This window comes from Chiloscyllium punctatum, chromosome 24, assembly GCF_047496795.1.
Source record: "Chiloscyllium punctatum isolate Juve2018m chromosome 24, sChiPun1.3, whole genome shotgun sequence".
NCBI classification, from domain to species: domain Eukaryota; kingdom Metazoa; phylum Chordata; class Chondrichthyes; order Orectolobiformes; family Hemiscylliidae; genus Chiloscyllium; species Chiloscyllium punctatum.
In genome coordinates, this window is record NC_092762.1 from 86,058,155 (window position 1) to 86,081,638 (window position 23,484).

At 45.5% G+C, this 23,484-nt stretch overlaps 1 protein-coding gene across 7 annotated transcripts in view; it reads right to left on the reverse strand.

Annotated features, from left to right (window-relative positions):
* The window catches only part of LOC140494794 (3',5'-cyclic-AMP phosphodiesterase 4C-like), a 332,319-nt gene that overhangs the window by 160,810 nt on the left and 148,025 nt on the right, over window positions 1-23,484 (reverse strand). Inside the window, exon 1 of one of the 7 annotated variants that reach the window (XM_072594397.1) lies at window positions 20,115-20,832. The exons of 5 other annotated variants lie outside the window; for them this stretch is intronic. In XM_072594397.1, the coding sequence (XP_072450498.1) occupies window positions 20,115-20,347 (233 nt within the window). In that variant the 5' untranslated portion in view covers window positions 20,348-20,832. Of the gene's footprint in view, window positions 1-20,114; window positions 20,833-23,484 lie in introns of those variants that run through there. One more of the 7 variants, XM_072594399.1, reaches the window with a different exon arrangement.

Consider the following 23,484-nt stretch of genomic DNA (forward strand, 5'->3'; position numbering starts at 1 on the left):
ACACTGATGGTTCCGCAACGGAGCATGTAGACTGACCTGGATTTGGTTCGACTCTAATCTGAAGCAGCACAGTCAGTGCCATACCATACACACCAGGCCTTCCAATACACAGTCAGTGCCATACCATACACACCAGGCTTTCCAATACACGGTCAGTGTCATACTGTACACACCAGGCTTTCCAATACAGTCAGTGTCATACTGTACACACCAGGCTTTCCAATACACAGTCAGTGCCATACTTTCCATATCAGGTTTTCCAATACACAGTCAGTGTCATACTGTACACACCAGGCTCTCCAATACAGTCAGTGCCATACCATACACACCAGGCTTTCCGATATACAGACAGGATAGGAGCTTTTGTGTGATCTGAAGGATCTGGTAACTGCCAGGTTTTTCCCTATCATTGATGTATTTTCTTAGATTGTAGCTTTTATGAGTTTTGTTGCCTTTTCTGCTGTCTTTTTTGATTAGAGCGGTTTCCTTTTCCAATATACTCTGGTTTCAGATTCAGTTTCATCTGAACCAAAGTCACCTTTTTTAAAGGATTGTGGCTGGCACAGTGGCAAGCACTGCTGCCTCACAGTGGCAGGGACCCTGGTTCGATTCCAGCCTCAAACTGTGTGGAGTTTGCACAACCTCCATGTGTCTGTGTGGGTTTCATCCAGGTGCTCTGGTTCCCTCCCAGAATCCAAAGACGTACAGGTTAGGGTCAATTCGCCATGCTAAATTCCTATAGTGTTCAGTGATGTGTAGGTGAAGTTGCTTTAGTCAGGGATAAACATAGGGTATTAGGATAGGGGAATAGGTCTGGGTGGGTTAGTAGGCGAAAGTGAGTACTGGAGATTAGAGTCAAGAGTGTGGTGCTGGAAAAGTACAGCAGGTCAGGCAGCATCCAAGGGGCAGGAAAATAGACATTTTGGGCAAAAGCCCTTCATCAGGAATGGGTTACTCTTTTCAGGGTCAGTGTGAACATGTTGGGTCAAATGGCCTGTTTCCACACTGTAGGGATTTTATTCCTGATCTACAATAATAGCTCGGTCATCGTGGCTGTTTACTTTTTCAGTTTTTCTCAGCCTTTTGTTTGACCTCTCACCCTCTGTAGCCATGAAGTAAGTCACTAGATATTCCTGTTGCTGCTGGCCTTCTCTTCAGGATTTTCCCCACTTTAGTTTCGATAACCAGCCAGCCTCACTGCACGGTCATTGAGTTTCACATCAACTACACCCACCTCTTTCTTCCCAGTCTAGGGCTCTGGTCACTGTTTGCCAGATTGTATGAAGGTGGGGTCCACACTCGCGTGTGTGGGCACTAACAGACTGTACAAGGATAGTCAGAGATGTCAGCTCTGGGACTCAATATACTCTGGTTACAGTTTCATCTGATCTAACGTCACTGACTGGGAGACAGTGGTGCAGTGGGACTGGCCCTGGATTAGTCATCCCAGGCTAATCCTATAGGGAAATGTGTACAAATTTCACCAGTTCCTCCTCTGGTAGAATTTAATTATAATTAAAATATCTGAAATTTAAAGCTAGTGATGGTGACTATGAAACTATCATTGATTGATGCAAAAACCCATCTGATTCACTAATGCCCTTTAGGGATGGCTCAGTGGTTAGCACTACTGGCTCACGGTACCAAGGACCTGGGTTTGATTCCAGCCTTGGGTAACTGTCTGTGTGGAATTTGCATGTTCTCCCTGTGCCTGTGTGGGTTTCCTCTGGGTGATCAGGTTTCCTCCCATGGTCCAACTGTAGATTGGCCATGCAAGACTACCCTGTAGAGCCCAGGTTTGTGCAGGCTAGATGGATTAGGCATGAGAAATGCAGGGCTACAGGGATAATGTAAGAAGGTGGGTCTGGATGGGATGGTCCTTGGAGGATCAGGGTGGACCTAGAACATAGAACAGTACAGTACAGAACAGGCCCTTCGGCCCACGATGTTGTGCCAAACATTTGTCCTAGCTTAAGCATCTATCCATGTACCTATCTAATTGCCGCTTAAAGGTCACCAATGATTCTGACTCTGCCACTCCCACAGGCAGTCCATGCCCCCACCACTGGGTAAAGAACCCACCCCTGACATCCCCCCATACCTTCCACCCTTCACCTTAAATTTATGCCCCCTTGTAACACTCTGTTGTACCCGGGGAAAAAAAAAGTCTCTGACTGTCTACTCTATCTATTCCCCTGATCATCTTATAAACCTCTATCAAGTCACCCCTCATCCTTCGCCGTTCCAATGAGAAAAGGCCTAGCACTCTCAACCTATCCTCGTATGACCTATTCTCCATTCCAGGCAACATCCTGGTAAATCTCCTCTGCACCCTCTCCAAAGCTTCCACATCTTTCCTAAAGTGAGGCGACCAGAACTGCACACAGTACTCCAAATGTGGCCTTACCAAGGTCCTATACAGCTGTAACATCACCTCACGAGTCTTGAATTCAATCCCTCTGCTAATGAACGCTAATACACCATCGGCCTTTTTACAAGCTCTATCCACCTGAGTGGCAACTTTCAAAGAGCTATGAACAGAGACCCTAAGATCCCTCTGCTCCTCCACCTTACTAAGAACCCTACCGTTAACCCTGTATTCCGCATTCTTATTTGTTCTTCCAAAATGGACAACCTCACACTTGGCAGGGTTGAACTCCATCTGCCACTCCTCAGCCCAGCTCTGCATCATATCTAAGTCCCTTTGCAGCCAACAACAGCCCTCCTCACTATCCACAACTCCACCAATCTTTGAATCGTCTGCAAATTTACTGACCCAACCTTCGAATCCCTCTTCCAAGTCATTAATAAAAATTACGATAAAAATAAAATTTACATTGACCTGATGGGCTCAATGGCCTTTTGAGATTCTATGATCTCAGGACGAAAAACTGCAATGTTTACCTGGTCTGGTCTACATGACTGACTCTTAACTGCCCTTTGGGCAATTGCAGATGGACAATAAACACTGACCTTGCCAGCAAAGCCTACATCCCAAGTAGGAATTAACTACGATGTAACTCGTTTTGCACAGACACTCAGCCGCTGTTCTTAGAGTAAAGGTACATTAATCCTTTACTCCACACTGGTCATGTGCTATCCAGTGAAGACGTCTTTGTTTGATATTTGGGAGAATGTTTGGCAGGTTTGTTCTTGAAAGGGTTGTTTCATAAGTAACCCTGCCTTTCCATTCGATGCCAAGGAAACATCATCCCCCTTTTCCTCTTTTAACTCCTTTTCCAAAGCTGCCCATTGCCTACAGCTGAGGTTGAGATTGGGTTTATTCACTATTTCATTCCAAAGTGACGTGTACCACACCCTAGCACTTTCTGTACGGAAGAAATTATCTCGCTGAGCCTGAAATTCAGCCACACAGCACTTCCCTTGCAATCTCACTAGCATATTATCAAATGAGAATTTTATAATTGGTCTGAGATTTTTAAACACAACTGGACCAGAAGAGCTATGAGGTTTTGCTGCAGCTCTATAAAGCCCTGGTTAGACCACACTTGGAATATTGTGTTCAGTTCTGGTCGCCTTATTACAGGAAGGGTGTGGAAGCTTTAGAGAGGGTGCAGAGGAGATTTACCAGGATGCTCCCTGGACTGGAGGGCATGTCTTATGAAGAAAGGTTGAGGGAGCTAGGGCTTTTCTCATTGGAGTGAAGAAGGATGAGAGGTGACTTGATAGAGGTGTACAAGATGATGAGAGGCATAAATAGATAGCCAGAGATTTATTTCATAAGGTGAATAGGACTATCACAATGGGGCAGAATTTTAAGGTGATTGGAGGAAGGTTTAAGGGAGATTTCAGAGGTCGGTTCTTTACACAGAGAGTGATGGGTGCATGGAATGCACTGCAGCAGTGATAATATAGTCAGATACATTAGGGACATTTAAGTGACTCAGATAGGTACATGGATGATAGTAAAATGTTGGGTATTGATCTTAGAGTAGGATAAAAGTTTGGCAAAACATCGAGGGCCAAAGAGGCTGTACTGTACAATACTATATTCTATGTTACAGAAGCAAAATCTGTCAGTGTTCGATTGGAAAGAGTATAAAAGGAGGAGAGAAGGAAGACTTTCTCCAGAGTCAGTGTGAGAAGTGAAAGGTCACTAGCACTCAGTCCTAAAAGATTCTGATTTAATTTGTCTCTGTTGCTGCACACAGCATCCCTGTTCCTTCCAATCTCTTGCTTTCCTCAGATGTCCCACTTTAAAGGGAATGCTGAGACGAAGCAGGATGGTAAGAGGAGTCCCTACCTCACAAAGAAAATAAATTCTGGATTGAGTTAACTAACAGATGGAGCTGGCTCTATAACCCTGATAGAGCTGAGCCAATTTCAGAACAACAGGAGAAACTGCCAAAGGCATTGAATGACAAGATCAAGAAAGAATACATGACAGAATGGTACCTCAAAAAATCTAAACCAAATTCAGCAGCAAGTTACTCATTGCATGTTGTTGCTCTCCATCTTTCAGATGAATTAATAAAGTGCTCTTCAGTGGATGTACAATATTCCATGGTTCTACTTTGAAGACAAGCAAGGTAACTCTCCTCAGTGTCCTGTCAATATTTATCCCTCAATCAACACTCAAAAATTTCACATAATAGCCATAAGACCAGGTATTAATCCCTCTTTTTGTTTTTGCTGAGGGATTAGCCTAAAACAAGTGCAGTTATTACAAAGGAGCAGGGAAATCCCGAACTCCACAGGATGTGATTCAAGAGACGATTGAAACAGCGATGGATGACATTTTGTAGCCAGTGAAATGCTATCTCCTCTGTTAATTTCTAAGGATGAAGATGAAGATAAAGACAAGAAATAATGATCAGATCTTCATGTGTACCTTTACCTTCTCTGCAGGGGGGAAAAAGGAAAGGCATTCTTAGTTTTAATCTCAGTCTCCAATCCCTTCTCCCTATTTTAGGAAAGGTTGCATCCGTCACTGTTACATATCATTTGTTTGCCACTTGTCTGGGGTTTCTGAAATCCTGCAATTGCTAAATCAACATATTTTAATTGAAAAGTCTTTTTAAGAGTTTCTATCAAACTAACTTGGGTGTTCCATTGTTAATTCATAATTATTAAAAGTCTATTTGACGAAAGTTTGACTTTTTTCACACAGAGAGTGGTATGTGTATGGAATGAGCTGCCAGAGGAAGTGGTGGATGCTGGTACAATTACAACATTTAAGAGGCACTTGGATGGGTATATGAATAGGAAGGGTTTGGAGGGATATGGGCTGGGTGCTGGCAGGTGGGATGAGATTGGGTTGGGACATCTGTTTGGCATGGACGGGTTGGACCGAAAGGTCTGTTTCCATGCTATACATCTCTATGATTCTATTGCTTGTAATTAAAATATCTTTCTATTTGGAAATTCAAATCGTCTATAATTTTCTGGAAATAATTAATTATTGCTTTACCTTTAATCTAAACTTTAAAATTTGTAATGATTGCATTTGGGGTTATATATCTGAAATGTTAACTTATTAAAAGTCAATAAAACAATTTAAAGTTAAAGGTGTTGTGTCAGACTCTTATTGGTTACACAACATGCAGTCATATAATAAACCTAGCATTGTCAAAAGGACAAAGGTGTTTCATACAAGTGATTATCAAGCAAAGTTTAACAAAAAGCTAAAAGAAGGTGTAATAAGACAGGTGACTAAAATCTTGGGCAAAGACTCAGAACTTTAAGGAGCACCTTAATAGGATGAGAGGGGGCAAGGAATTTTAAGGGACTGCACAGTTCAAGACAACCCACCCCCCTAAAGTAACAAGCTGCCTGTCCCCTCTCAGTGAGCAGTTCTTGTGCCTGAGAAAGAGGGTTATGGGTTCAGGTCCCATCCAGAGATTTCAAATTCCTGGGTTGATACTCCCACTGTAGTACAGAGGTACTGCTGCACTGTCAGATATGTTGTTTGATTTTGGCTGAATCTTAACCCAATAGGACTGTTCAGGTGCCGAAAAGATGATGCCGAGACACTGTTTCTAGCAGGAGTAGGGAATTCTCCCCAGTATCCTGGGTCAAATAAACCCTTCTACCTTCACCTTGTGACCATGCTGCTCCTCCAACAAGGTTATGTTGTCCTTAGCTTCTTTCAAGAGGGATTGTAAAAGGCAGAGGTTCTGATTTGTCTGGTTCTCTCTCTCTCTAACATCTCTCCAATAAGAGCCTTTATTTGAATTGACTATTTTTGTCAAGGGGTATGTGGCAGGAAATTGGAACACTCAATTTGCTAAGATGTGGTGGTATCATGTCGGTTGGGTTTTCATTTGTTGTTCTTCTAAACTCTGTTTTCTTCTGCTTGTGTTTCATTCAGTGGTGTGAAAATAAATTCTGTTTTACTTGAAGCCAAGTCATCTGACCAGCTGCATTGTTCCTGGAAAATCTATTTTACATCTGCCTAAAACAACTAACAAAGTTAGGGTCTGGGCTAACCTCTTAAAACGTTTTGAGGAAGTCTGGCCTGATCCATAATAACCTAATGGGAACAAACAAGATAATTGAGCAGGGTAGTAGTTTGGGTAGTGATGGTCAGGATATGGCAGGAAGAGACAGAGAACACTAAACACGGAGTACTTCAACAGAAAGGTCATAAGTTGCAAATATGGGACAATCACGGAATGAAAGGCTCTGCATCTGACTACATGCAGCATTCATTACAAAATGAATGAATTGTTAACAGCGATAGAAATAAATATGTCAGGGCTTATAGCCATTGTAGAGGAATGGTTGCAAGGTGGCTAAAGCTAGAACATGAATATTAAAGGGTATTTGACATTTAAAAAGATGGGAAGCTAGGAAAAGGTGGTAACTTATTTCTGTTCAATAAGGATGACATTAGTATGGGAGTGAAAGATTACCTTAGCTTGAAATAGCAAGATGTAGAATCAGTTTGGGTAGAGATAAAAAATGGGAACAATAAGGCATCATTGATGGGAGCAGTTTATAAGCTCCTAACAGTAGTTACAGTAAAGTAACTATAGTCCCAGAGGACCATAGAGCTGCTCTCTCATGTGTGTGTGAGAGAGAGAGAGAGAGAGAGAGATGACTGATGGTGTTTAACCTGAGGGTCACCACATTTCAAGTGAGGGGTGTGTTTGAGAAAGTGGAACCTTTGTGGGAAACTCAGCCAGTGTGGGAATTGCCTCTGTGCTGTTGGCATTAACCAGCTGTGCACCTAACTGAGCTAACTGCCCAAGCTACGCCTGTTCCTTCCAGCTCCACACTTCAATCACTGACAATGTTTAAAAAGGAGGGAGATAGAGGAGTTGAAGGCTGAGGAAGATCAGCCATAATCTTGTAGAATAGATGAGCAAGTTTGAGAGTCCGAATGGCTTACTCTTATTTCTTATGTATTTACATGATTTAGTCTTTGTATCATGCTGCTTGTGGGATCTTCACGTCCTTCCAGAATTGCAGCAGTGACTGCACTTTAAAAGAAACAGCTTTGGCTGTAAGGTGCTTTGGATATCCTGTTGTCATGGAAGGTACTATATAAATGCAGGTCCCTTAACAAAGAATGTGCAATATCAGCTTCACCCACTTCCCAGGATTGAATTAACAATGATCTCTGACATATTTGCTTTATTTTCATTTAATCCAGATTAAATCACTGAACCATGGCTATAAAATCAATCTTGAGTCAATGACCACGTGAAACCCAGCAACCAGATTTGGTTTATACCCCCTGCACCCACCGACACCCTCAACAAGCACCCTCCCTCACCTTTGCCACCAAACCCCTTCGCCACAAACCCCCCCCATTGCACCAACCCACCAATTGCGCCCACCATCCCCTTTCACACCCACTGCCCCTCCCCATTTCATCCACCATACTCCTTCACACCCACACACCCCTTCACACCCACCATACCCCTTCACACCCACCATACCCCTTCACACCCACACATCCCTTCACACCCACCATACCCCTTCACACCCACACACCCCTTCACACCCACCATACCCCTTCACACCCACACACCCCTTCACACCCACCATACCCCTTCACACCCACCATACCCCTTCACACCCACACACCCCTTCACACCCACCATACCCCTTCACACCCACACACCCCTTCACACCCACCACCCCCTCCATTGCAAAAACCATCCCCCTTCACACCTACTGCCCCTTCCCATTTCATCCACCGTACCCCTTCACACCCACGCCCCCCCATTGCAACCACCACACCCCTTCACACCCACCATACCCCTTCACACCCATGCCCCCCATTGCAACCACCATACCCCTTCACATCCACCATACCCCTTCACAACCATCATACCCCTTCACATCCACCATACCCCTTCACAACCATCATACCCCTTCACAACCACCATACCCCTTCACAACCATCATACCCCTTCACAACCACCATCCCCTTCACATCCACCATACCCCTTCACACCCATGCCCCCTATTGCAACCACCATACCCCCTCACACCCACACACACCTTCACACACACCTTCACACCCACACACCCCTTCACACCCACCGCCCCCCAATTGCAACCATCATACCCCTTCACACCTACATACCCCTTCACAACCACACACCCTTCACACCCACATACCCCTTCCCACCAACCGTACCCCTTCACACACACACACACACACACACACACACACACCACTTCACACCCATCATCCCCCCCACTGCAACCACGATATCCCTTCACACCCACCACATCCCTTCCCACCCACTGACCCCCCATTGCAACCACTGCCCCCTCGTACCCACTGCCCCATCATTGCATCGACCACTCCCCTTCTGCACCACCACCCCCCTTCACACCCGAAAAACACTGTCTCAGACCAGGGAACAGTTGACTGCTCCATTTGACTTCACCCGCACAGAGAATGGAGTAATACAGTATTCATGGCCTGGCACAGATTCCACCAGACATTTCTCCTTGAAGCATCACCTGACAGAGGTCTTTATAATTACAAGGAGTTTGTTAGACAGAGAGAAAATGTTTGTGTTTGCGGGGCAGGCTAGGACTTGGTGCTGTAAGGCAGTCACTCAGAAACCCAACAGGGATTTCAGGAGAAACATCTCCCCCCAGAGATTGCGGAGAATGTGGAACTCCCACTGGGAGACACTGATGGGAATAGCATCAGTGAAGACGAAGCTGGATGGACACATGAGACAGAAAGAAATGGCAGGATATATTAATGGGATGAAGAGGGGAAACTTTGTATGGAGAAAAAAGGGTTAGCATGATCATTTGGGCCAAATGGCCTATTTCTGTGCTATAAGTTTTGTAGAACACTAGTCAACTTTAGCAGACAGACTCCTGGGGATGTTCGGGACAGTGGGTTGGGCAGTGGGCGGGGGTGGGGGGACAGTGGGTTGGGCAGTGGGCGGGGGTGGGGGGGCAGTGGGTTGGGCAGTGGGCGGGGGTGGGGGGGCAGTGGGTTGGGCAGTGGGCGGGGGTGGGGGGGCAGTGGGTTGGGCAGTGGGCGGGGGTGGGGGGGCAGTGGGTTGGGCAGTGGGCGGGGGTGGGGGGGCAGTGGGTTGGGCAGTGGGCGGGGGTGGGGGGGCAGTGGGTTGGGCAGTGGGCGGGGGTGGGGGGGCAGTGGGTTGGGCAGTGGGCGGGGGTGGGGGGGCAGTGGGTTGGGCAGTGGGCGGGGGTGGGGGGGCAGTGGGTTGGGCAGTGGGCGGGGGTGGGGGGGCAGTGGGTTGGGCAGTGGGCGGGGGTGGGGGGCAGATTCTGTTACCAGCTGTTGGCACAATTAGAAATGGCCTTACCTGTTTCCATAGTGAATATAGGAGCTCCCCCCAATGCCTGGATTGGTGATGGCAGACCTTATACACACATACACACACACACACACACACACACACACACACACAGACACACACCCACACACAGGCACATACACAGACCCACACAGACACATACCCACACACAGGCACATACACACAGACACACGCGCACACACACAGACACACAGGCACACACAGACACACATACACACACAGACATGCACACACACAGACACACGCGCACACACACACACACACACACACACACACACACACAATACTTGGGGAGGCTGTGGGCTGTGAGGCCAGCACGGACTATCCAGCAGCTACCCAAACCACATTCACACCCCCATCCCTCCCACTGTTCATCAAATCTAATCAGGAGTACTGACACTTTCCAATGCTGGCAATAAATGCTGTTGGACCTTGAGGTCCTGCCCCAGACACAGCGATTGCACAGATTTCTGAGAGAGAGCTTTGAGCTTTCTGGGACAATGACATAACTGTTGAAGGCACTGAGCTCAGCATCAGAGACTGGGGCCTGACGCTGGATACTTGCCGTAGCATTGTTCTGTTATTTACTTTCTGGTCAGTGATTAGCAGCATGACATAACTCACTGCACCAGGTGAGATCCTATCACCACCAATCACAGCCCCCGCCCCAATGACCTATATCACCCACCACAGCCTGCTCCACCCCACCCCACCCCATCCTTCCTATCTGATCCAGCTCTCCCCACCCCACCCCCTCACCCCCTACCTCAGAAGCTATTGGGGTCTCAACAGAGTTGGAGGTTTCAGCAAAGGTCTCCTGGCTGCTACTCTCTCTGAATTTTCTCTTGATGGTTTTTCCTCCTGGATTGGAGAACTGCATGTGAGAATCTGTGTCCGGATTTTTCTTTTTTTATTGCCAAGGGGTGTGTTTATGGGATGTTATTATATTGGACAGTTAATTAGTAAGAGTTACCTTACCTATTATTCTGTTAAGTTTCCAATAGGGTTAAGTTATTCAAAATTCCTCTCTCTTTGGTTGTATTTTAACTACAGTGTTTAACTAAATTGTGTTTTGCTTAACATTAAATAGTTTGACCAGTTGCCTTGCATCTGGAACATACACTTTATATTCACCTTTTTAAAAAAAAGAGAAAATTAGGGTCTATCTACCTTAGAACGTAGAACATAGAACATTACAGCGCAGTTCAGGCCCTTTGGCCCTCGATGTTGCGCCACCCTGTCATACTAACCTGAAGCCCATCCCACCTACACTATTCCATGTACGTCTATTTGCCTGTCCAATGACGACTTAAATGCACTTAAACTTGGTGAATCTACTACCGATGTAGGCAAAGCATTCCATACACTTACTCCTCTCTTAGTAAAAACCTCTGACATCTGTCTTATAGCTATCTCCCCTCACTTTAAAGTACCTTCTTAAAATATTCTGAGGGAGTCTAGACTGGCCCAAAACAGGCAGTTGAGTGAAGCCTGGTCAAAGAGGTAGATTTTAAGGAGTATCTCAAAGAGGTTTTAGTGAGTGAGTTACAGAGAGTGGGACCCCAGCAAGCAAAACCCCCAAAGGTGGAGCAGTTAATGTCAGGGATACTCAACAGGAGAGATACTCAATATCAGAGAACAGAGATCCAGGAGATGGAGGGACTGAGGATATTGTAGAGATTGAGAGAGCAGGGTACGGAGGGAGTTGTAATATTTTGGCTGTGATCCCTCCGCAATCAAATATCCTGTTGCCATGCTACCTCGGCTAATTAGATGAAGCAGCAGAGAGATTGGTCTGGGAAGGAACTTTTGAGGCAACCTTTCATCTCAGCTGGGCTCATTTCCAGACAGGGTTAGGATTTACTCTCAAACTAGTTGATACAATATTTATTTCATAGCAAAACATATTTTATCCTGGCTCTGCTTTCACCCAGAAGATTCCACTTGATATTGTGCTCGTGCCAAGTTTCCAACATGTGACGTAAGCCAACTCCGGTCTGAAAATTATTTTACTTTATGTTCTATTCAATCTGCACTGCCCTTCACCCAGCCACTGGTTCATACATCAGGCAGCTAATCCCTCGCTGCTTTATGAATGATATCAGAACTAGAGAGCTTGCATTTTCCCAGCTCATCAACATTTAGACACAGAGTAATGCTCGCTGTACACATTTTTTGAACTGAGTGAAAAGTTTTCTCTACACTTTTAAACAGAAAGCAGGACAGGTGTTGGGCAAAATGATGGCTCAGTGGTTAGCACTGCTGCCTCACAGCGCCAGGGACCCGGGTTCGATACCACTCTCAGGCGACTGTCTGTGTGGAATTTGCGCATTCACCCTGTGTCTGTGTGGGTTTCCCCTGAGTGCTCTGGTTTCCTCTCATAGTCCAAAGATGTGCAGGTTAGATGGATTGGCCAATAGGAAATGCAGGGTTACAGGGATAAGTTGGGATGTGGGTCTAGGTGAGATGTCTCTTCAGAGGTTTGGTGTGGACTTGATGGGCCAAATGACCTGCTTCCACACTGTAGGGATTCTGGGTAGAGCATGGGAGTAGATACAGAGTAAAGTTCCCTTTATACACGCTCCATCAAACACTCCCAGGACAGGGACTGCATGGGGTTAGATCCAGAGTAAAGCTTCCCTCTCCAGCGTCCCCCATCAAACACTCCCAGGGGCAGGGATAGTATGGGGTTAGATACAGCTCCCTCTACTCATTTAGACTGAAACTAATGCTCTTTCTCTACTGTCCCCATCAAACACTCCCAAGACAGGTACAGCACACGTTTAAAAACAGAACAAAGCTCCCTCTGCCCTGTCCTCATCAAACACTTTTAGGACAGGAACAGAATGGCATTAGCTACAATGTAAAGCTCCTTCTACACTGTCCCCATCAAACACTCCCAAGACAGGGACAGCATGGGGTTAGCCTGTACACTCCCTATGCAGCACTGAGGGAGTGCTGCACTGTCAGAAATGTGCTCGTTTCACAATGAGGAGTTAAGTTAAGCCTGCATCAGTCCCTCTCATGTAGATACAAAAGATCCCATTACTGTGTTTCAGACAAGTCCAGCGAAATTCTCCTTGGTATCCTGGCTAATATTTACTCCTCACACAACATCTTTGAACAGGTAACCTGATGAGTCATTGTGGGATCTTGCTGACTGAAAGTTGCTGTGATGTAGAAAACATGGTGGACAGCGATTTGACTCCAAGTATTTTTGTCACCTGAGTTTGTGAAAGATACTATTTAAATAAAAATCTTTCTTTCAGTTTGGTCTTAAAATGTAAATAATTCTTTCGTGGGGAAACCAAAGAACCACAGAAAGACAAATAACTTCACTTGGACGAAGCTCTGTGATCACAGTCTAAACTGTCTAAAAAGAAGATAATTCTCAGACTTTTGCAGCTGTGTTTCAGCTCAACATAAACACGAGGCCCAATTGTGACAGTCAGAATTAAACAGAGACATTGATCTAGGTGGTGGGGCTGCACTGAGCTGATAGAAGAAAAGGTTCCAAAACTATGTTCTTTACTTTCTTCATAATTCTGTTGTCAATGAGACTCAAAATATAGCCACGTTCTCCCTCTGATTGTTTTGTGTCCTATCCTGGATGGCCTCCTGGGGCAATGACTTTCCCAGATCCTGGGTTTCTCTTGCCCTGAGTGGAGTTTTAACTCAGGAATTCACACCAGCCCTGAGGCCATCTTGGATCAAACACCATCACACACAAAGAAGCATACACACTCTCTCATAGGGTCAAAACAATGACTGCAGATGCTGGAAACCAGATTCTGGATTAGAGGTGCTGGGACACCCACACCAATCAACCCCACCGCCCCGTGTCCCAACATTCCAACTCCCCCTCCCACTCTGCCGAGAACATGGAGGTCCTGTGCCTCCTTCACCGCCGCTCCCTCACCACCAGACGCCTGGAGGAAGAACGCCTCATCTTCCGCCTCGGAACACTTCAACCCCCAGGGCATCAATGTGGACTTCAACAGTTTCCTCATTTCCCCTTCCTCCACCTCACCCCAGTTCTAAACTTCCAGCTCAGCACTGTCCCCATGATTTGTCCGACCTGCCTATCTTCTTTTCCACCCATCCACTCCACCGTCCTCCCCCTGACCTATCACCTTCATCCCCACCCCCACTCACCTATTGTACTCTATGCTACTTTCTCCCCACCCCCACCCTCCTCTTATTTATCTCTTCACCCTTCAGACACTCTGCCTGTATTCCTGATGAAGGGCTTTTGCCCGAAACGTCGATTTTACTGCTCCTCAGATGCTGCCTGAACTGCTGTGCTTTTCCAGCACCTCTAATCCACACTCTCTCACATGCAGACACACACACAGTTAGTTTCTCACACACATACACTGACTCACACACATACACGCATACACACAGTCACTCTCTCATACAAACACTCACACTAACTCACACACACAAATACACACATAGTCTCTCTCACACAGTCTCTCTTATACACACACAGTCTCTCTCACACACACACAGTCTCTCTCTCTCTCTCTCTCTCACACACACACACAAACACACATACACAATCTCTCATACAAAGTCTCTATCACACACACGCACACATACACACAGTCTCTTTCTCTCTCACACACAGAGTCTTTCTCTCACACACAGTCTCTCAAATACAGAGTCTCTCTCTCTCACACAGTCTTTCAAACACACAGAGTCATGCTCATTCTCTCACACACTCACACTCTATCTCTCTTTCTTTCACACAGTCTCTCACACATGCACACAGTCTCTCTCATTCTCACACACACACACAATCTCTCATACATACAGTCTCTCTCTCACACACACAGTTTCTCTCCCACAAACACATACAGTCTCTCTCTCTCTCTCTATATATATATATATCTGTCTCACACACACACAAAGTCTCTCTCTTTCTCTCACATACACACAATCACACATGATCTCTTTCTCTCAAACACACAGTCTCTCTCTCTCTCTCTTTCTCTCACTCCCGCACAGACAGACAGATTGGAGTTATGCTGGAAAAGCACAGCAGGTCAGGCAGCATCCGAGGAGCAGGAAAATCGATGTTTCGGGCAAGAGCCTTTCATCTATTCCTGATGAAGGGCTTTTGCCCTCTCTCAGACATACATGCACACATACACACACACACACACACACACATACACAGTCTCTCTCTCACACACACATACACACAGTCGCTCTCTCGCTCTCTCTTTCTCTCTCACACACACACACACATAGAGTCTCTCTCACATACACATACACTCTAATCTAGACTCTGGTTTCCAGCATCTGCAGTCCTTGTTTTTACCACACACACACACACACACACACACAGTCTCTCTCTCTCTCACACACACACACACACAAACACACAGTGTCTCTCTCACACACACGGACATGCTCAATGTCTCTATCTCACACAAACACAGTGTCTCTATCTCTCTCACATGCACACAAACGTACACACACATACACAGTCTCTCTCTCACACATACACACACAGTCTCTCTCTCTCTCGCTCTCTCTTACACACACGCAATCTCTCTCTCTCTCTCTCTCTCTCACACACACACATACACACAAAACACACACAGTCTCTCTCACATACACATACTCACAGACACACAGAGTCTTTCTCACATACGCATACACACAGACAATTTCTCTCTCTCACACAAATGCACAGGAGGCAGGAAACATGTTTCCGTTGATGGGTGAGTGCTGAACCAGAGGACACAGCTTAAAAATATGGGGTAGACCATTTAGGACAGAGATGAGGAGAAACTACTTCACCCAAGAGTGGTGGCTGTGTGGAATGTTCTGCCCCAGAGGGCAGTGGAGGCCCAGTCTCTGGATTCATTTAAGAAAGAATTGGATAGAGCTCTTAAAGATAGTGGAGTCAAGGGTTATGGACTTAAGACAGGAACAGGATACTGATTAAGGATGATCAGCCATGATCATATTGAATGGCGGTACAGGCTCGCAGGGCAGAATGGCCTACTCCTGCACCTATTGTCTATTGTCACACACACACGCACACAGTCTCTCTCACATATACGTACACACACAGTCTCTCTATCTCTCTCACACAAACAGTCTCTCTCTCTCTCTCTCTCTCTCACACACACACATGCAGCCTCTTTCTCTCTCTCTCTCTCTCTCTCACACACACACACACACAGATACACACATGCACAGTGTCTCTCTCTCTCATACACAAACACATGGATACGGACACACACACACAAACACACCTCAGCTTCCTGTGAGAGGACAGCTTACTCTGATGGACGAAAAGAAACCACTTTCGTTTCTGCAGTCATTTGAGGAATGCGGATGTCACTGGCTAATCAGTATTCGTTGGCCATCCTTAACTGATCTGAATTTGGTGCAATCTGATGAAGGAGCAGTGCTCTGAAAGCTAGTGTTTCCGAGGGGTGTAGGTTTGCTGGCGAGAGTTTGATATCCAGACATTTCATTACCTGGTTAGGTAACATCATCAGTGGCGACCTCCAAGTGAAGCGAGGCTGTTGTCTCCTGCTTTCTATTTATATGTTTGTCCTGGATGGGGTTCCTGTGATGTCATTTCCTGTTCGTTTTCTGAGGGATTGACAGATGGCATCTAGATCGATGCGTTTGTTTATGGCGTTGTGGTTGGAGTGCCAGGCCTCTAGGAATTCTCTGGCATGTCTTTGCTTAGCCTGTCCCAGGATAGATGTGTTGTCCCAGTCGAATTGGTGTTTTTTTTCATCCGTGTGTAGGGCTACGAGGGAGAGAGGGTCGTGTCTTTTTGTGGCTAGCTGGTGTTCGTGTATCCTGGTGGCTAACTTTCTTCCTGTTTGTCCTACATAGTGTTTGTGGCAGTCCTTGCATGGAATTTTGTAGATGACGTTGGTTTTGTCCATGGGTTGTACTGGGTCTTTTAAGTTTGTTAGTTTTTGTTTGAGAGTGTTGGTGGGTTTGTGTGCTACTAGGATTCAGAGGGGTCTTAGTAGTCTGGCTGTCATTTCTGAAACTTCTTTGATGTATGGTAAGGGTTTCTGGCTGTGTTTGGTCTGCTTGTCGTGGTTTGTTCTTGAGGAATCTGCGGACTGTATTTTTTGAGTATCCGTTCTTCTTGAATACATTGTATAGGTGGTTCTCCTCTGTTTTCTGAAGTTCATCTGTGCTGCAGTGTGTGGTGGCTCGTTGGAATAGTGTTCTGATGCAGCTTCGTTTGTGTGTGTTGGGATGGTTGCTGGTGTAGTTAAGTATTTGGTCAGTGGTTGTCGGTTTTCTGTATACACAGGTTTGTAGTTCTCCGTTGTCCTTTCTTTCGACTGTGACGTCCAGGAATGCGAGTTTGTTGTCGGTTTCTTCCTCCTTGGTGAACTTTATGCTTGTGAGGGTGTTGTTGATAATGTCAGAAATGACAGCCAGACTACTAAGACCCCTCGGATTCTTGTAGCACACAAACCCACCAACACTCTCAAACAAAAACTAACAAACTTAAAAGACCCAGTACAACCCATGGACAAAACCAACGTCAACTACAAAATTCCATGCAAGGACTGCCACAAACACTACGTAGGACAAACAGGAAGAAAGTTAGCCACCAGGATTCACAAACACCAGCTAGCCACAAAAAGACACGACCCTCTCTCCCTTGTAGCCCTACACACGGATGAAAAAAAACACCATTTCGACAGGGACAACACATCTATCCTGGGACAGGCTAAGCAAAGACATACCAGAGGATTCCTAGAGGCCTGGCACTCCAACCACAATGCCATAAACAAACACATAGATCTAGATGCCATCTATCAACCCCTCAGAAAATGAACAGGAAATGACATCACCACAAACCCCAGGAACCCCATCCAGGACAAACATATAAATAGAAAGCAGGAGACAACCGCTTCGCTTCAGTTGGAGGTCACCACTGATGATGTTACCTAGCCAGGTAATGAAATGTCTGGATATCAAACCTACAGCTCAGTGAGCAAATCTACACCCTAAACCTCAACCTGAGCTACAAACCTTCACGAACCTTGCTAGTGCTTCCAATTAAACCTGTTGGACTATAACCTGGTGATGTGTGATTTTTAATCTTAACTGACCTTGGCAGGGTGGTGTTGAGTTGCTTTCTTGCACCCAGTGTGGCATGCTGGCATTGATCTCTCTAACTTCACATAATGTTGTTCTTGCTTTTGTGCACCTCCTGTGTAGCCATGACCCTGTATACCTCACTCAGTCTAAGTACCCTGTGGTCTTTATGTCCTTTTATGTTATGATCTGCCTGTACTGTTTACAAAACACAGCTTTTCACTGTACTTAGGTACATGTGACAACAATAAATCAAATCAAATCAAATCATTGGATGTGAGCATCATCGGCAAAGCCAGCATTTATTGCCTCTTCCCACTGCCCTTGGCATCAATCACATTGCTGTGGATCTGAAGTCATATGTAGCCCAGACTGGTTAAAGATGGCAGATTTCCCTTTCTAAAAGATATTAGTGAACCAGGTGGGTTTTTGCAACAATTCACAGTAAAGCCTTGATCTTAGTGACTGGCAGAACAGGCTCAAGGATCAATAATTGATTTGTGATTCTACTTTCCACTGTTCCTTTGTCCAAATGTGGGATCTTACTATGCATAATTTGGCTGCTGCTTTTCAAACTCTGCAACAGTGACTCATCATCAGTACTTCATTGACTTTGATTTACTTCCTCTGGACATTTGTAACAGACCCTACACAACAAGCCCACACTGGCAAATGCCCAAACACAAGGTCTACATTTCGAGAGGATTCCACTATTGGACCACACTTGGTGAACAATCCTGACATTAAAAACCAGTTTCAGATAATCATAAAACCGACCACTTACACTTGCTACCTTTGTCCTTCTGGGTGGTAGATTCTGAGTAGATTTCAAAGAAATTGGTTCCATATGCTTGTTATGGTCAAACTGCATGTTCATAACAAACAAGCCATGGGCCTGGGGAAGTTTGAGTTTAAACAGAAAGGGATTTGAAATCCCAGGGGTCAAACTCAGGAAAGAAATAATTCTCTACAGCAGCAGGGAGACTGACTGTTCAAAGTATTTACTGACAACAAAATAATTCTCTTAGTCATATTCTTTGTGAACAATGTTCTTGGAAAAGGTGATGGATACCAGAATTGGGGTAATACATACAGGAATGCAGAAGCAACACAGATGTAACACCAATATCACCAAGCCATACATCATCTTGATTTAAAACCAATAAAACCAAAATATTGTGGATGCTGGAAATCAGAAATAAACACAAAGTGCTGTAGATACCCAGCAGGTCAGGCAGTATTTATAGCAAGAGAAACAATTCACATTTTAAGTCCAGTATGATGTTTTTACAGCATTCTGTAGAAGAGTCATACCAGACTCAAAATGTTGACTCGAAACATTAACTCTATTTTTCTTTCTGCTGCCAGACCCATTGAGTTTCAGCAGCATTTTCTGTAGAACCGAATCACCATTCTTTCAGTGTCATTCAGAATGTGGGAACCCCTTCCCTAACAGCACTGTGACTGTACAGTATACACGGCACAATGTAGTGATTCAATCAGAAGACAGCTCATCATTGGGTAGGGCAGAAACAATTTCAGTCAGGCTTCCTGTTTCTGTTCCATCTTGTTTAACCAATCTAAGCATGTCGGGTGTGATACATCACATTACATTGTATATTATTCAGAGCTAGGAACACACAAAGGTTAGTCTCAAACATAGTGTTTATACCCAGTTACACAATTTGATGGTCTATAAGATATAGAATGTTTGTATCAATACAATTAATTTAATGATTATATAGTGTTTTACCCAGAAACACAATAAGATGCTATCATTTACGCATTTATGCCACCAGCACTAAGTTAAACAATACATTGCATGATACAAAGTAACAGCGTGAAACTTTATAACATAACAATGTACCCTATACGATATATAGTGTTATGACAGGTAACAGTTTGAAACTTTACAATGTTGCAGCCAGTAACAGTGGGATACAATATAGTGTGGAAGCCAGCAACAATGTATTTAAAACTCAGTAATACAGTTGTGTTCTGAATTTAAGGAGCATTTTGCTCTGGCAGTGAATCCACCCTCAGTCCTCTATCTTGGTTTGGTGTGATCCTACAGGAAAATAACACTCTCTCCCCTCCCTTCCACCTGCACCTCACCCTGACCGAATCTACCCTCTCACCAAAGCCAGCTCCTTCCCAAACCTGCCCCTCACCATTCAGCCCCCTCACCACTCAGCCCCCTCACCCTCACCATACTGCTCTTACCAGGTCTGTGCCACAGTGAAACGGCGCTGCAGCCGGATGCTCCTGTTCATCATGAGTTTGCGGAAGAGCAGCGGGGAATTTCGCGGCGAATTCCGAGGAGATGCTTTAGGGGAGACAGCAGGGGATTTGCCAGAGGCTCTGGGTGCCGGGAGCAAGCTGTTCCCAGTCTGGGATTGCCCCTCAGCTGTGCCATCTTCACACACAGGGCAAGATTCCTGCTTCAGTGAAGCCATGTGGTATCCAGGTGGAAAACAGTCCTTTGGGTGAGAATGAGAGGGTGTGAGAGTGAGAGTGTATGTGTGCGTCTGAGTGAGCCAGCAAGTGAGTGAGTGAGGAGTGAGTGATAGTCTGTGTGTGAGTGAGTGAGAGGCTGCAGGGGGAGAGTCAATGTGAAATCTCTACCCCCTGCCCATTGCTCAGACCCAGGTCTCGCTGACTTTTATAAAACAGGCTCTTCACACAATCAGGAGTCAGCACATTCAGTCGTTCCAGAGAAACACTTCGAGCATCTGCAAAGAATGTCTCAGAAAAGGAAACAAATCCAAATTCGTCCTCACAACAAATCCCTTTCTTTCAAACAATTAATAAAAGAAGAGTTGTACTTGGCACACAGAGTCGGCCCTGCTGACTCCTGTTCACTTTGAACTGCAGTGGGATTATATATAGAACAAGGAAGATAAAACCATAAAGATATCTGAAAGCAAAAATAAAACCTGGAGCCAGAGATATCAGAGAAAGACCGAAAAAGTAACTTCCTGTCTGAGAGAGGGGAGAGGGGCACGTTGCACCCTCGGCTCTCCAGTTCACCTTCTTCAAAATCAGGAGAGAAAGTCAGTGCCCAGGACAAAAGCAAGATCTTTGGAAGCCAGCCAAACTCTCCAAACTCTTTCTAAACCCCATTCCCCTGGATCTGAGGAAGTTCCAAAGTGCAAAGCACTTACTTATGATGACACATCGCCCCTCCAAATAAAACTATAATTACCGACAGAACACAGCCTTTCCCTTCTGACAACAAACAGCCAGACAAAAATAAAAGCCACTGAGTTTTTCGAGCCCTTGAAGTTGAAAAGTTCAATGAAATGTAGAATATTTTCAGTTCCTGTTCTCTCTGTTGTTGACCACCGTCAGGGGGAAATCACACATTTCATTTCGCAGGTTGACCATTCCCAAATCCTCACGTTTTGTCTGTTCCAGCCTCTGAGAGATGGAACACACTCACCAACTCTGAGCTTCTTCAGATGACTAGTTATTCCCACTCAGCCTGAATCCCCTCCTTCAAACAGCCACCCAGTACTCACGGAAGGCTCATTTACAGTCATATTCATTCTCATGACAGAATTGTTTTTGTACAGTGAGCCCATAAATACTTCTGATTTTTTTTTTGCAGAAATTCATCAACCAAAGTTTCTTATGACTTAAACCACAATTTACTGGGAAGGGTTATGAGAGGCCGTGGGGGAATTGGATACAAGGAAGAGAATTTTCAAGTTGAAGTGTTGCCAGAGAAGGATTACTGTAGGTCAACGGTCACAGGGAGGTATTGAGGGACTACAAGCTTCTGCACTAAGCAACCTGCCTGGTTAGCAGGAACTTCCCCTTGACATGAGAAAAGAAAGGTGCTCAGGTTTGAAAACCAGAAAAGGAGTGCCCGAGCAACTTGCTCAACAAGCTGAAAGCTTCAGGGCTGAGGACCCTCTGTGTAAATGAATTGTGACAAACCATTGCCTATCACTGGAAGCATCTCCAGTCTTACAACCTCCCACTAATTCCCTAATTCTGGCTTTTCAATACATTCCCAATTTTGACCTCACTCCACCAATGACGGTCACCTCCTCAGCACCTGACTTTAAGTTTTAGAATTCTCTCTCTATACATTACCACTCCTCTTTTTTTTTGGTAATTCATGCATAGGATGTGGTTTGGCCAGAGGTTATTGCCCAGAGGACAGTTAAAGAGTCAACCACAGCCTTGACCGCCTCTTCCTTCTAGACCAGTTTTTCCTGAACCTTTCCCACTGAGACTAACTTCGAAGTTAAAAAATGGTCTCGACCTCCCAAGTGAGAGTAAGAGTGAGAGTGAATGTGTGAGAGTGAGTGTGAGTGTGAGTGTGAGTGTGAGTGTGAGAGTGAGTGTGAGTGTGAGTGTGAGTGTGAGAGTGGGAATGAGAGTGTGAGTGAATGTGTGAGAGTGAGTGTGAATGTGAGTGTGAGAGTGAGTGTGTGAGAGTGAGTGTGAGTGTGAGAGTGACTGTGAGAGTGGGAATGAGAGTGTGAGTGAGTGTGTGAGAGTGAGTGTGAGTGTGAGTGTGAGAATGAGAGTGTGTGTGAGAGAGAGAGTGAGAGTAAAAGAGAGAGTGAGAGTGAGAGGCAGAGTGAGAGGCAGAGTGAGTATGAGAGTGAGAGTGCGTGAGTGAGGGTGAGGGTGAGAGTGAGAGTGAGAGTGAGAGTGTGAGTGAGTGTGAGAGTGAGAATGTGAGTGAGGGTGAGTGTGAGACTGAGTGTGAGGGAGAGAGTGAGTGTGAGAGTGAGAGTGATTGTGAGAGTGAGAGAGTGAGAGTGAGAGAGTAAGAGTGAGAGTGAGGGTGAGGGTGAGATTGAGAGTGAGAGTGAGAGTGTGGGAGTGAGAGAGAGAGTGAGAGTGAGATTGAAAGTAAGAGTGTGAGGGTGAGACTGAGCATGAGAGTGTGAGTGAGGGTGAGGGTGAGAGTGAGGGTGAGAGTGAGGGTGAGGGTGAAGGTGAGGGTGAGAGTGAGTGTGAGGGTGAGGGTGAGAGTGAGTGTGAGAGTGAGTGTGAGTGTGAGTGTGAGAGTGAGTGTGAGAGTGAGAGTGTGAGAGAGGGTGAGGGTGAGTGTGAGAGAGGGTGAGAGTGAGTGTGAGTAAGGGTGAGAGTGAGTGTGAGAGTGAGAGTGAGGGTGAGAGTGAGGGTGTGTGAGGTCAGGCAGCATCCGAGGAGCAGGAGAATCGACAATTCAGGCATGAGCCCTGCTCCTTGGATGCTGCCTGACCTGCTGCGCTTTTCCAGCAACACATTTTCAGCTTTGAAATGCCCATCAGCCATGATTGAATGGCGGAGTGGACTCAATGGGCCGAATAGCCTTACTTCCACTCTTATTTCTCATAGTGCTATATTATTGAATGGCAGAGTTAATTAAAGGGGTCAAATGGACTGCTCCTGCTTTTAATTTCCCACCATACTGTGCAAAATATGATCCATTTCCTTCAGTTGTTTTCCTGGATAGCAAGCAGATGGAAACAGATTGGATTGACTTTGAAGGGAAGGTGGTGGTGGACTGATAATGTCACTGCGCTAGTTTTCCAGAAAGTGTGGAGCTGGAAAAAGGACAGCAAGTCCGGCAGCATCAGAGGAGCAG